The sequence below is a fragment of the Lepus europaeus genome, chromosome 7, assembly GCF_033115175.1.
Source record: "Lepus europaeus isolate LE1 chromosome 7, mLepTim1.pri, whole genome shotgun sequence".
Classification (NCBI taxonomy): Eukaryota; Metazoa; Chordata; class Mammalia; order Lagomorpha; family Leporidae; genus Lepus; species Lepus europaeus.
This window is the reverse complement of record NC_084833.1, coordinates 64,892,811-64,906,821: the sequence shown is the minus strand read 5'-3', so window position 1 is coordinate 64,906,821 and position 14,011 is coordinate 64,892,811. Positions and strand designations below refer to the sequence as shown.

The following is a 14,011-nucleotide window of genomic DNA, read 5'->3' as shown; positions in this document are numbered from 1 at the left end:
TAAATCCCGGTCAGGTACTTGGAAACTAAGACCCTAGTCACAGGATGAACCAGAGTCCCAGTGAGCTCCCGGCACCTGGGCTTGGGACAGAAGTCCCATCACCATCTGACCAGCCACGCCTCCACCCCATGGCACCTGTGTCCCTGGCAGCTGGCTGGGGTGGACTCATGGGGTGCCCAGCCCCAGGCCAGGGTACTCGGGCGTGTGGCCCAGGCCGTCGGTGGGGAAACCTCAGTGGAAGACCAGAGTGTGTATCTGTGCAGGTCCTGGCCTCCTGGTCCTTCCAGGGACTTTGGGTGAGAGATCGACATCCCTCCCACGGTGGCTGAAGTCAGGCCTCTCATTGCCAGTCCTAAGGGTTTGCTTTGTGTTCGGCTCTTCCTTGCTGTGCCAGTTGCAGAGACGGAGCTGCCCGAGCTGGGGTCCACTGCTCCCGCTGGCCCCCACTCAGTCAAACCTGTGCTAAGGACCCCATGGGCCAGGCCACGCTGCCTCCCACTTGAAGCCTGCCTCCAGGGTAGTCCAGTGCCCTGACTTGCTCTGCTCCTCTGGTACTCGCTTACTTCTGGGTGCCTCTGTGAACAGAAGGTCTTGCAGGCTCTATAAGAGGGAGCTATGCGGTGGCACACTAGGTTAATCCTCTGCCTGTGGTGCCGGCATCCCATATGGGCACCGGGTTCTAGTCTGGTTGCTCCTCTTCCAGGCCAGCTCTCTGCTGTGGCCAGGGAGTGCAGTGGAGGATGGCCCAAGTGCTTGGGCCCTGCACCCGCATGGAAGACCAGGAAGAAGCACCTGGCTCCTGGCTTCAGATCGGCGTAGCTCTGGCCGTTGGGGCCATTTGGGGAGTGAACTAACGGAAGGATGACATTTCTCTCTGTCTCTCTCACTGTCTGTAAGTCTGTCAAATTAATTAATTAATTAATTAATTTTAAAAAAAAGAGGGAGCTATCCACAGGGCCGTCGCTGTGGCGTAGTGGATAAAGCCGCCACCTGCAATGCCAGTGTCCTATATGGGTGCCGGTTTGAGTCTCAGCTTCTCTACTTCCAGTCCAGCTCTCTGCCAATGCACTGGGAAAGCAGAAGATGGCCCAAGTGCTTGCACCCCTGCACCCACAGGGGAGACCTGGAGGAAGCTCTTGGCTCCTGGCTGCAGCCTGGCGCAGGCCTGGCTGTTATGGCCGTTTGGGGAATGAATTAATGTATGGAAAATCAGTCTCTCTCTCTCTCTCTCTCTCTCGCTCTCGCTCTCTCTTTCTCTCTTTCTCTCCCTCCCTCCCTTTTCACTAACTCTATCTTTCAAATAAATATCTTGAAGAAGAGGTGGAAGCGGAGGAGGAGGGGAGGAAGGGGAGGGGGTGCAGGAGTGGATCTGTGCGGCATCCCCTGTGCCCCTCCTTTGGATTCCTTCCAAAGCAAAGTCAAGAATCCCAGCATTTTGACGTCAATCACCGTAGGCCTGGATTAAACCCAGGTTCCAGTCAACCAGCTCAGCAAATGCTGAAGTTCGCTGGAGCTGGCAGACGCACTCAGGCCTCGCCAAGAAGGAAGGAGGATGGCGGCAGGAGGGGTGAAGGCCGGAGCGTCCTCCCAGCACGAGGCTTTCGCACCCACAGCACTCAGAGCCCCCTTGGCAGAGTGCTGGGCCCAGGGGCCCAGAGACTCCCTGGGGAGGTCATGACCTGTGAGACAGGCAGGGGAGACACGGGGCAGAGCAAAGCAGGGAGGAGGGGACTCCCAGGGGGGTTGCAGGGGCGGGCAGTGGCAGGAAAGCAGGTTGGGGACATTGGAGGGGCTGAGGGGCCATGACCACCTGCCCTGGGTCCCATCCTGGGGTCTCCCCATCAGGCCCTGCTCTCCTCAGAGCGGTTCACCCCTCCCTAGGGCAGGCCGCCCCAGCTCCCTCTGCCCATCCCAGCTGCCACATCCGCCCAGCTGCCCCTGTGCTCTGGACCCATCTTTCCCCTTTCCCCCTGCTGCCAGGAGTCTCCTGGCCACTGCAGCCCAGCCTGCCACTGAGGCCCTGTGACCTTGCATCACAGAGCCATGGGCTCAAGTCCCAGCCCTGCTGTACGGTTTCGAGTTACGGCCTTCTCGTATTAGTTGCTAATATTTAAGGCTGCCTATTTGCCTTTTCCCACAGGTGACCACACGTAACATCACACAACCTTATGAGGGGAGTACCAGCGTCATTTCCATCTCACTGCTGAAGCTCAGAGTGGCTGTCCCTGGCCCACGGCCACAGAGTCAGGCCGTAACTGATCCGGGACTCCCAGCAGGTGCACCAGGCTCCAGCGCCTGTGCTACTGAGCACCACTGCGCCCCAACCTGCACCCGCAACTTGGGGCCCTCAGAATTCAGCAGGTTCCTCCTTTCTCTCAGACCCTCAAAAGCACCGGTGTGGGAATAACAGGGTGATCCCCGCAATGGCCACTAGGTGGCAGGAAAGATCCAAGCAGGGTGCTGATGTGCCTGGGGGTGTTGACTGTGGCTGGCCCAATCTCTGGCTCCACACCACCTCTAGTCTACTCTCCTCCGCCACCCTCACACCAGCAACTCCAGACCCCACTGCAGGGTGCCCGGGATGCGGGATGGGGGCTCAGGGCGCTCACCTCTCTCACCACCTGTGCCCGGCTGGAGAGGCGTGGCCTCAGAGCCCCTTGTCCCCACTCTGACCTGGCATAGTTCACTCCTCATTCCCACTGGTAGGGGGAGCTGTTGCAAGAGAACTTCAAGGTCAGAAGGCCTGGGTTCTAGTCCAGTCTCTGTGTCCTAGCTGCGCCTGTGAGTAGGACGACTTCCCACCAACCAGGCTGTTGTAGGGACTGAATGGGATGAATGTAGAGTGTACGCAGGCTACAAGCCTTTATTACCGGAATCTGCTCAGTTCCTGCCTGCCTTCCTGTGGGGTGTGGAGGAGCAGCAAGTCCCAGTGTCAGGCATGGGCATTGTGGCACAGGTGAAGCCGTCACCTGGGACGCCTGCTTCTCCTATCAGAGTGCTCATTAGAGTTCCAGCTTCTCTGCTTCTAATCCAGCTCCCTGCTGATGCATCCTGGGAGGTAGCAGGTGAGGGCCCAAGGGCTTCGGGCCCTGTTATCCACATGGGAGACCTGCCTGGATGGAATTCCAGGTTCCTGGCTTGAAAGCATCTGGGGAGTGAACCAGTGGTTGGAAATGCACTCTCAGCTTTCAAGTAGATGAGAATAAATAAACATCTTTAAAAAACAAAAAACCCAGCCTCAGCCATTTCACCTGTAAAATGGGATAACCCCACACTAGCCAAGCTGTTAGATGGCTTGGATAAAATTTTATGTATTTGGCACATGGGAGAAGCAAAACACAGAAGTGCCGTATGGTATCACTAAAACAATCGCCTTCATCAGGAAGTGCCTGCTTTCCCTTCAAGGCAGCCCGCACCGCCTCCTCCTGGAAGCCTGCAGTCATGACTTCCTCCTCTGCAGTCCCAAAGCCCCGGGGGCCCTCAGCTCTTCCTCTGACTCAGCTCCCACACGTGTGAGGCTGAATCTGGGTGCAGGACCTAGAGCGCTGACAAACACGGCCCCCCTTCCCGCACAGCTCCCATTCTAGGTGGGGTACGGTGCACGGGTGACTTTGTAGCACTAAGGAGAACAAGACGAGCTGGGATAGAAGCTGGGGTGAGAGGGACTGGTCAAGGAGGCCTCGCTGAGCAGGCAACAGCTGCACTGAGCTCTGGCTGACCGAAAGCGGCGCTGCAGGTCTAGCAGAACCACCTGCTGGACAGAACGCACAGCTGGTACAAAGGCCCGAAGGCAAGGGAGCAAACCCGGCCAGCTAGGACTAGGACGATCCAGGTGACTGGCACCCCACGAGCCCAGGGCACACCCTCCCTCACCATCTCCACCGCTAGATAAAGCCCGAGGGCATGGAGCTGCTTTACTGAGCCCACAATAAAGGCCAGGCCTGCGGCTCTGCACAATTTAATTAATGCTCCATGGGAGTGAATCCACTGGCCCTTCTGCTTTCCTGTTCACAACTAAGTGGACTCCTCCCAACCTGCCTGCCCCCCCCCCCCCAGACCAATAACCCCCATGGCAGAGAGCTAGGGAGGCACCCAGGGAGAGGGAGCGACCTGCCTGAGGCCACACAGCCAGCAAGAGAGCCGGGGCTCGACCCTTTCCTCTGCCTCCCTGGCCACTGGTGCCCTGTCCTGCTTGTCCTCTCCCGCCCTGAGGAGCCCTAGGCACCGTGAGAGGCAGCTGGCTCAAGAATTGTGTCATGAGGAGCTCCATCGGGTGCCTCCTCTTCCCCTGCTCCAAACCCAACATGTGGGCCACACAAGAGCAAGGACGCCCATGGGGGCCCAAGGACTTCCTTAGAGCCCAGCCCACGCTCCGGCTGCTGCTCAGTGTGTGCCTGGGCCAGCACCCCGGCCCTGGATACGGACTTGCAGTGAGCCAGCTTGCAGTGAGCAAGGACACAGACACCCGGGCCCTGGGCCCCCCGGGGCCAGCACTGCAGGTCAGGGCCTGCAGCCACCTCTCCAGAGCAGCGTCCCAGCCAGTCGTGCCCCGGGGCCGGTTTCTGCCAGCTCTGGAGACCCTGGCCTCAGGGCCGACTGATGCATCTGCCCCAGTCTCCCACGCACCAACAAAATCTCCTTGGAAAAGTTTTATTGAAAAACAATTGTACAAATAAGTTCTTGGTCTGACAGCAAGAAAGGCTTGTGTCCCCCCTTCCCTCCCCCTCTTTGAAACACTTAAAAAAAAAAAAAAAAAACACACACACAAAATGACCCCAAAAGTTCATTCCCCATGAAGCCAGAGCCTGCCCGGGGCCCCTCCTATGGGCTGTGTCCCCATCCCCTCCCTGGGGCCAGGGCTACTGCTGGCAGCTGCAGCACCTACTGTTGAGTTGAGGACAGTGGGAGAAGTGAGGGGAGCCAGGGAGGGGCTGGAGGTGGTGGGGTGGCAGGGGCAAGGGCCCGGCTGGACCGTGGCTCTGTGTGCCCTCACAGGTGAGGAGGTTCATTGCCATAAATATGAACACTGATGGAGGCAGGTTTAGCCACGACTCAGGGGGCAGGGCGTGAGGGCTCTGCACCGTGGCATCTGGAGGCCCATGGCCAAGCGGAGGGAATTCCCGCAAGGAACTCAGGTCTCTGTCTTCCCACCCCCACCCCGTGGACCACCCAAGGCTGGGCCCTCCCCACCCCTCCCCCAGTAGCACCCATGTGTCTCAGGAGCCTGTGGCCGTCTCCTGCCACCCCGTGCCCACCCTGGGGCCCTACAACTCGTCTCGCATCTTGTCGCCTTTGGGCCGGACCAGGCGCCCGATGAAGAGCAGGGAGCCGCTCTGGGCGTCGCGCACCAGGAAGATGAAGGGGTGGTCGGCGTAGAAGAGCTTGGGGCTGCGCAGCTCCTCACGCCCGTAGATGTCCTGGTCGAAGGGGTTGCCGTCCGTGTCCCACTCGAAGGCGGTGGCATGGAACACACTGGCCAGGTACAGGTCCTTCTTGCCCGACATGCGCGACAGGTCCGCCTTGTTCTTATCCATGGCCTCGGTCAGGCCCAGCCCGGCCAGGTGTTTCTGGGGGACCAAGCGAGTGTTGGTGAGGCCACGCTGCAGGCAACTGCCACTCCCTCACCACCCTGAGCTCCCCGGCCCACACAGAGAGGAGATGGAAACTCAGAAAAAGTTGGCATTTATCCCCGGCACTGCCCGGCAGCCTTGACCGGAGCATTCCCCAGCGTGCGCCTCCCATGGCTTATCTGAAATGCCAGCTGCCTGACACCTGCCCGGGACCCACTGGGTCAGAATCTCCGGGGTGAGCCTAGAGCCTTCCTAAAACACTGCCCAGGGGCCGATGCTGTGACGCAGTGGGTTAAGCTACTGCCTGCAGCGCCGGCGTCCCATATGGGCGCCAGTTCAAGTCCCAGGGGCTCTACTTCCAATTCAGCTCCCTGCTAATGCGCCTGGGAAAGCGGAAGATGGCCCAGGTGCTCGGGCCCCTGCACACACATGGGAGACTTGGAAGAAGCTCCTGGCTCCTGGCTTCAGATTGGCCTAGCTCTCTCTCCCTCCCTCTGTAACTTTGACTTTCAAATAAATAAATCAAGCTAAAAAAAAAAAAAAAGAGAGAGAGAGAGAAAAAAGCACTCCCCAGGTGATTCTTGGCACACTGCAGTGGGAGAAGGACTGGTCCCAGGACAGCTATGTCCACGTCTCTCTCGGGGCTTAAAACCTGCCCAGAGACCGGAATGGAGACCCAGGCTCCTGGCTTCAGTCTGGCTCAGCCCCGGCTGTTGCAGACATTTGAAAACTAAATCAGTGAATGGGAGATTTCTCTCTTTGCCTTTCAAATAAATAAACTTTATAGCTATGTTAAAAAAAATAAAAATAAAAAGCAAAAGCCCACACAGCAAGGCCTGTCACTTGTGCCTTTCTTTAGACCAGAGCAGCAGAACAGAGGCGCCCCGCTGAGGGTCGCACACACGAGGCTGCCTCCCCTGGTCTCAGCGCCCCTGGACTCGGTTCTGTCCAGTGTGCCCCACTCGCCTGGCTCTGCACTTTCCGAGCTCAGGGCCCACAGCCAGGCCTCTCCCTGGCTCTCAGTGCAGAAGGGACATCAGGGAAAGTCGCCTGGGTGACTGCAGTCCCCAGGGTCTCTGCAGGAGACTCGGCCAGGCAGGTGCTAGACATGGGGTGCTGAGACCCTGGGAGTCCTGCAACAGGCGTTCCAAGTGGGCCCCAATGTTCCACCCGGCGACCTGACAAGCCCACTTTGAGCTTCCAGCTCAGTCCACCCCCCAGATTGGCAGGTGGAAGGGCAGAGGTGGGGGTGAGGAGCCGGGGCCAGGCCGGGGTAGGAGACAAGGCTTCTCCCCACAAGCTGTGTGCCCTGAGCCAGCACCAGTGCCAGCTCCAGGCTTGGAGCTACCCCCGCTTCGTCTCATCTCTCCAAGTTCTCTCAACGGCAAATCTGAATCAAGTCCAAATCAGCGGCAGACAGAAGCCCACCATGGAACCGTTTCTGGCACCCGAGGCAGAGCAAGAAGGACGTTTCTTCTTTAGAGTAGGTCAGAAATTTCTCTCTCCCTCCACGCACAAAGGCCACCTCGGTCTTCACCGTGTGGTCTAAGTGCGGTCTCATGCGCCGGGGGACCTCTGCAGCCCCTGCCCACACCTGCGAGCTCGTGTGTCACCCTTGGGGCCTTGCTGAGCGACCACGTCACCAGCCTCATCCCTGCACCGTGCAGAAGCCTCCAGCTCGGCTGGTCTGGGCCTGGGAGCCTTTCACAGCCAGAGAGGAAGCACAGGAACTTAAGGGCTGGCCTGCTGCAGGACGTGCCAACTGCTGGCTGTGTGCCTTTGGACGGGTTACTAAACCTTTCTGAGCCTGTTTCCTCGCCTGTAAGATAAAGCTCCTGCCCGTAAAGCCATCTTGAGGACTGAGAGTTCAATGCGCGCATAAAGTGCTGAGCAGAGTGCCTGACGTCCGGCCACTGTTTGGCCACACTTAGCAGCCAGCATCGCCTTCCTAGGGAGGGCGGTGGGCAGAGCTTTCCCCACAGCCCAGCGCAGTGCTGCCTGGACATGACAAGGGACTCAGGAGACACCTGCTCAGCTGTGCAATGGGCGCCCTGGAAGGCCTGGGAGCCGGGCCAGCCCTCACCTGCAGGTCATGGGTCACCTCCACCACGCCCTTGGGCAGGGAGATGGCCACTGCCTTCTTCTGCATCTTCCCCATCCAGGTCTTCAGCTGCTCTTTGGTCAGCAGCTTCTCCAGGCGCTCGAGCGGCTCCACATGGTGGGGCATGATGATGATGAGGCTGGACAGCTTGTGGGCCAAGGGCATCTCCACCATCTGCAGCTTCTCCTTCTCGTCGTCGTAGTAGTTGTAGAGACCTAGGAGGGGAGTGGAGGGGAGCCTGGGCACACTGCGGGCGGGCACAGCCGGCCGCCAAGCGCCCTGAGCCCTGCTCCACAGGGCACTCACCTGTCCGGTGCATCATCGTGACACCCACGGTGTAGGAACGGGTCACCATGAAGCCGCGGTTGTCCACCATCTTGTGGTGGAACTTCTCATCCCAGTGCGCTGTGCAGGGAGCAGAACACAGGGTCAGAGGGCCACAGCCCCCAGCCCCTGCAGCCCACGCCCCTCCAGCCTCCCTCCGAGGGTGGTTCCTGCGCCATTCCTTTAAGGGCGAGGCCACGCCCCCCGAATCTAACTGGGGGGTGGGTTTGGCGCAGGCTGCGATGAAGCTTGCCGCCCCGCCCCCGACTCACGCTTGAAGAACATGGCATTGACGAGCAGCGCGCCGTCCGTGCGCTCCACGTCCTTGGTGACCTCGGGCAGCTTGCCGTCGGTGGTCTGCGCCGCCCACTCATTGATGGACTGCAGGGCGCTGCGCTTGTCGCGGAAGTTGATCTTGGAGTGCTCGCAGTTGTAGTGTTGCTTGCTGCTGCGCACGAAGTCGTCGGCGAAGCTCACCGAGCTGGGCCCGTACAGGCGGCTGCCCAGCTTCCAGGTCACGTTGCGCGCCGTGGAGTTGCTCAGGGAGCGCAGCAGCTCGCCCAGGCCCGCATGCACCTCCTCATCGCGCAGCTGCTCGGCGCTCAGCACCGCCTTGGCCTGCGACGCCGTGGCCGCCTTGCCGCCCAGCGACACGAGCCCCAGCGACGAGGCCACCACCACGGGCGACAGCAGGATGTTCTCCACCGCCTGGTCCTTGGCCATGGCCTGGTACAGGCTGAAGGCCAGGTTGGCGCTGCGCTCGGCCAGCGTGGTCGCCTTGGGGCTCAGCTTCTCCGCGGTGCCGGGTGCCGCCGCCGCGGGCTTCTTCACCTCGGCCGCCAGGGCCACCGCCAGGAGGCAGAAGGCGCTGAGGAGTTGGATGGAGCGCATGGCTGGGAGGCGGGCGTGCACTGAGTGTGCTGCGTGGGCTGCGGGGGACCTGCAGAGAGAGGGCGCCCTGAGGCCCTGGGCTCTCCTCCCCAGCAACCACCCCCAGCCGTGGTCCTGCCACCAAGTCCCTTAGAGATGGAAGGGAGTGCACCCAGACCTCACTCAGGGCTGCCGGCACCTGGGAGGTTGTCTTTGACCTCCTTATCCAAAGTCACCACCAGAGGTCCCTACCGATTCTCTGCCTGGACTCAGCATTCAAGCCTGACACCTGAGTGGGTTGTGCCCCCGCCGTGGGGGGTAAAAACCGGCTCCATCCCCAGCGCCCCACAGGACCACCCCCACGCACGACAAGAAGGTGACACAGGACCACTTGGCTAGACCGGCGGGTGCTCGTCCGTTTGGCTACAGGTCAGCTCTGCCCTCACCCAGTCCTAGGGGACTAACCAGTAAGCAGCAGCAGCCAGGCGGGGGTCTGCAGGAAACCCAGGGGTCTGGACAAAGGGCGGCCCCGCCCAGGTGCGGGTCTTTCATTCCTCCCCGGGATGTTAATGAGTCACTGGCTGGTTCACTCATTAAATGTGGGAGCCCAGATGCCCTACTCCGCTGCCCCAGGGTGGCCTTGGGGGTGGGGGTGGGGTTGTTCACCCAGCCTCTGTCTCCCTTGTCCAAGCTGCAAGGGTCCAGGGCTTCTATCTTGACAAAGACTTGCGGCCGGCGCCGTGGCTTAACAGGCTAATCCTCCACCTTGTGGTGCTGGCACACCAGGTTCTAGTCCCGGTTCGGGTGCCGGATTCTATCCCGGTTGCCCCTCTTCCAGGCCAGCTCTCTGCTATGGCCTGGGAAGGCAGTGGAGGATGGCCCAAGTGCTTGGGCCCTGCACCCGCATGGGAGACAAGGAGAAGCACCTGGCTCCTGGCTTCGGATCAGCGAGATGCGCCGGCCACAGCGGCCATTGGAGGGTGAACCAACGGCAAAAAGGAAGACCTTTCTCTCTGTCTCTCTCTCTCTCTCACTATCCACTCTGCCTGTCAAAAAAAAAAAAAAAAAAAAAGACTTGCCCGCCCACCCCCGTCTGCACACAGTGCCTGGACCAGAGGGAAATGAGGCAGCAAGGACAGGACCCTGGGGAGGGGGTGAGTCACAGCTCAGCGGAGAAGCCGGAGGCCCCACTCTGCCCACCCGCCCACCTGACAGCCAGTGCCACCACAGGCCATCCGCTCCGAGGCTCCAGGGCTGCCCTTGGCCAGCCTCCCCAGAGCCCCCAGGACAAGAAACAGTGCCCTCTGGGGCCCCCAGTCAGTCTCCACACACCTCCCCCTGGCAGGCCGCTGCCCCTCTGCTGCATGGGGCAGGAAGAGGAGAGGCAGCGAGAACAGTGAGAAGGAGCCCAGCACCCGCCCTGGCAGATGCCACCCTGGGGTTCTCCTCAAGGAACAGGGACATTTTGCAGTCCTAGATTTCTGGAAGATTCTATCGCTGCCCATCTTGACACCCAGGCAGGTCCCCCCACCTCCCTGGCTGCCACTGTCCTTGGGGCCTTGAGTGTGCAAAGGAGAGGAAAAGCGAAGGGTCACAGGGGAGAGAAGAGAGCAGAGGAGCGGGCTGCTGAGACCCACAGGGGCCCGAGAGAAGGACAAGTGGCAGCCAGCAGAGATCTCAGGCAGGGCCCACAGAGGCCCCAGGCCTCCTCCCTGCCAGCCCTGGCCTTGCCCACCAGGCCGGCAGCCTCCAAGGCAGAGTGACCCCATCGCTCAATGCACAAGCGAGGACTCAGCTGCAGAACAGGGAGCACTGCTGATTATTATGCCAGGATCACAGGCACGTGGTCACCCTACTCAAAGGCCACGGCTCATCCAAACAGCACCAGCATCCCCCTCGTCCGCGGCGGCCAGGAGCCCAGCTCCCAGCCCTGCCACGTGGCAGGCAGCATCTCGACCGCCCCCACCCCCAGCCAACCAGAACCTCAAAGGCTGGGAGGGGCTTCTCAAGAAAAGCTCCAAATGAGTGGTTTGGGATTCCTCAGGCGGCCACAGCAGTGATGGTGACGTGGCAGGCAGGAGGCTGAATTATCTCCCGCGGCCGGCAGAGGGGGGTTTCCAGCCAGGGAGGCAGGAGGTCTGGGTTTCCGTCCCAGTTTGGCACCTGCATATGGATCTCCCTAAGGCAATGCGTGGCTGGCTGGGCGAGGGACTGCCCTGTTCCACTGGGCAGCAGGAATGGAGGAAGGCAAATTACTGCAGGCCAGCCAGCCCGGCCCGGCCCGGCACGGCCCGGCCCGGCGGCCCAGGGCAGACCTCGTACAGACCCACGGAGAAGCACGGGAGCTCACGAGGCCCACAAGTCCGTCCACAGCTGGTGGGACCGGGTTGGGACCGGATTCAGGGACTTCATAAGGGGGAAAGGGAGGAGCCACTGGGGAACCACCAGAGGGTCTAAAGTACCTGGAAACTGCCCCAGAGGGAGGTCAATGCCTGCCTTTTTCATTCTGAAAGAAAACAGAAGAATGAAGAGGGTGGGATCGGGCAGAGGGGACTGTCCCAGAGGGCACGCCACTGCCGCTGGCACGGCGGGACACACTGGTCCCAGGTCCACAGGGACCCTGCAGGCCTGCCACCTCACTGAGGCCAGGGCAGGGAGCTGCCCACGTGCCCAGGGGGCCCAGGTCCCCAGGGGTGAGGGGGGTCGGGTGGCTCAGGGAGCCTTCCTGTCAGAAGCACACAGAGCCCTCCGCCCTCCCAGGCCATCCCGTGGTGTCGGGTTACAGGGCAGCAGGGACAGCTCTGGGAATCCCGGTGACCAGAGACAAAGAGGGCACAGGAAGGGGGGAAGGGTCCCTGACCACTGAGGACTGCTGGGTGTGGCCCCAGCCAGACTTCCAGGACGCCGAAGCCCCCTGACTTCCCCCAGGCCTCCATCCGGGCCCTGCAGCTCAGAGGGACCCACAGGAAACCGGGGAAGAGGAGGGGCCAGGCGGCCAGCCAGGCTGGAAGCGACGTCAACCCCCTCCTCCGCTGCCCCAGACGCCTTCGGATGCTAAGCTGGGGGCAGGGAGCCCCGCTAGTGCCTGGACCCTGCATGGCCTCCGGGGACCCGGCGCCAGTGCAGTGGAGGGTGGGCACGGAAACCTGTCCTGCCAGCCTCCGCACCCTCTTTGGTTGAGGGGTGGGCGCCAAGGGCCTCCTTTAGTTGCCATCATCTACACCCTCGGTGACTCGGACCCAAGAGGCAGCACCCCCCAGCCCAGGAAAAGCCAAGGCCCTGACATCCCCTCCTTGCCTGCCACCTTCCCTTTAGGGGGTTCACCCCAAAGCTGCCGGCTTCTCCAGCCGCGCCGCTGGCCTGCCCCCATCGAAGCGGAAGCCCCAGACCCAGCGGCTCCGCCCTCGCGTCTGCCGCGGCCCCGCCGGTCACCACCACCTCCGCCCCCACCTCGCGGGGTGGCACACCGCTGCCCTGGCCCGAAAGCTCGCTCCATCACCGGCTCGCCCGCACTCCCTGCCGCCCCCACGGTGCCAGGGCCCCCGGGGGCCCCGCGCCCCGGCGGCGCCGCCGCTCACCTGGCGGGCTGGGCTGCTCGGGACGAAGCCGCTGTCGCGCCGCGGCCGAGCCTGCTCTCCGCCCGCCCCCAGCGCCCGGCCTATTTATGGAGCTCCCCTCCCCCTCCGGCCCGTCCCGAGAAACTTCTGGAAAGTTGGAAACGCTTCCGGAGGGCGCCCCGCTCCGCCAAAAAAAATGGCAAAGACCTCCCCCAAACCGCCCCGGCTCCCGCCCCTCCAGCCCTGGGTCCTACTGCCCCCCTCATCCTGCGCTGCGGGGCTACCGGCGGAGCCTCGGAACCCCCGGGATCCTGCGGACCGACAAGACAGCGGGCCTCGGACCCAGCCCACGCTCTCCCCTAGGCCGCACCTTTCTCCCCGCCCCCGCCCCCTGCAGCTGCTCTGCCCCCCCCCCCAGAGGACCCATCCCCTTCCTACGTGCCCTCAAGCGCCCCCGCTGTCAGGATGCTTTCCCCATTCAGGGTTCACCCTAAAACCCTCAACCTCGGAGGACCCTCAGTGCCCGCCCCGAGGGGAGAGGGCGCTCTCTCCGTGCGGGTCCAGTACCCAACCTTGCCCGTGGAAGTGCAGGTCCGTTGGGGTGGAGATGACACGCCGGGGGCTGGGCTTGGAGAGCAGAACAGAAAGGGCAACCCTGGCCCTTTGGTGCTGTGCTGTGTGACGCGAAGCAAGTTGCCTGCCTTTTCTGGGCCTCAGTTACCCTGATTGTGAAAAGTGAATTACTAATATGGGCATGGGTTTGTGTCTCAGCTGCTCCAATTACCATCCAGGTCCCCTGCTAATGACCTGGGAAAAGAAGCAGGAGCCGGCCCAAGTATTTAGGCCCCTGTCACTCAGGTGAAGCTCCTGGCTCCTGGTTTCATCCTGGCCCAGCCCTGGCCATTGTACCCATTTGAGGAATGAACCAGCAGATGGAAGATCTCTCTCTCTCTCTCTCTCTCTCTCTCTCTTTCACATAAATTAATAAATCTTCTAAAAAATAAAAAAGGAGTGCGATGCTGTCATTCCTCCCTTCTGTCCCCTCTCTCTCTCCTTGGTCATCCCTGCCCCCTCCATGTCTGGGTCCCCTCCCACAGACTCCAGGTCTCACCATAAACTCTTCCTACCCCACCCTCCCGCCACTGTCAATGCCGTGAGCCCTGAATTAAGCCGGGTGTCCATTGCTGTTCCAGGTGCTAACTGGACAGAGCGCCTGCCCTCAAGGATTTGCACTCCGGGGGTGGGTGTGTGTTACCAAGGAGCTCAGCAAGCTGCGCAGGACACCCTCACATCCCCCCTCTTCTTCAGTAGTGCAGTGAGAGACAGCAGAGGGGCAGATGGAGAGGACAGAAAGGGTGGAGAGACCCAACTACTCACTCATTCATTCAATCAACAAACTGAGCTGTCTTCTTTCTTCCAGGTGCACACCTGCTCGGAGGAGTGAGTCAACCCCAGCACCCAGCCAGTGAACCATCTGAGTCCCCGGCTCGGTGAGTGGGGAGGCTGGGAAGGGGCTCTCTGGCCACCGGGTCTGGTGGCAGTGACTAACTTCTCAGTCTTGGTTTACCCTGCTACTCAGGGACTACAGA

At 61.3% G+C, this 14,011-nt stretch overlaps 1 protein-coding gene across 2 annotated transcripts; it reads right to left on the bottom strand.

Moving 5' to 3' along the window:
• Positions 1 to 4,640: 4,640 nt before the first annotated feature.
• SERPINH1 (serpin family H member 1) lies at positions 4,641 to 12,498 on the bottom strand. 2 transcript variants are annotated; one of them, XM_062196728.1, is made up of 6 exons: positions 12,444 to 12,477; positions 11,328 to 11,371; positions 8,268 to 8,935; positions 7,978 to 8,076; positions 7,654 to 7,886; positions 4,641 to 5,567 (listed from the first exon to the last, which is right to left on the bottom strand). In XM_062196728.1, exons 3-6 carry the CDS (start codon positions 8,884 to 8,886, stop codon positions 5,265 to 5,267), a joined length of 1,254 nt encoding a protein of 417 aa, XP_062052712.1. In that variant the 5' UTR covers positions 8,887 to 8,935; positions 11,328 to 11,371; positions 12,444 to 12,477; the 3' UTR covers positions 4,641 to 5,264. The 2 variants fall into 2 exon arrangements, with proteins under 2 accessions (XP_062052712.1, XP_062052713.1); XM_062196729.1 differs by lacking the exon at positions 11,328 to 11,371 and having other exon boundaries at positions 12,444 to 12,498.
• Between the last annotated feature and the right edge of the window lie 1,513 nt (positions 12,499 to 14,011).

What these genes read in the sequence shown, in the direction of transcription:
- SERPINH1 (XM_062196729.1), bottom strand. Translation starts at nt 8,886, where the DNA reads ATGCGCTCCATCCAACTCCTCAGCGCCTTCTGCCTCCTGGCGGTGGCC. An exon ending in CACGATGATGCACCGGACAG is followed by an intron (nt 7,887 to 7,977) that starts GTGAGTGCCCTG and finishes CTCCCCTCCTAG; the next exon opens with GTCTCTACAACTACTACGAC. An exon ending in AGGTGACCCATGACCTGCAG is followed by an intron (nt 5,568 to 7,653) that starts GTGAGGGCTGGC and finishes TTGGTCCCCCAG; the next exon opens with AAACACCTGGCCGGGCTGGG.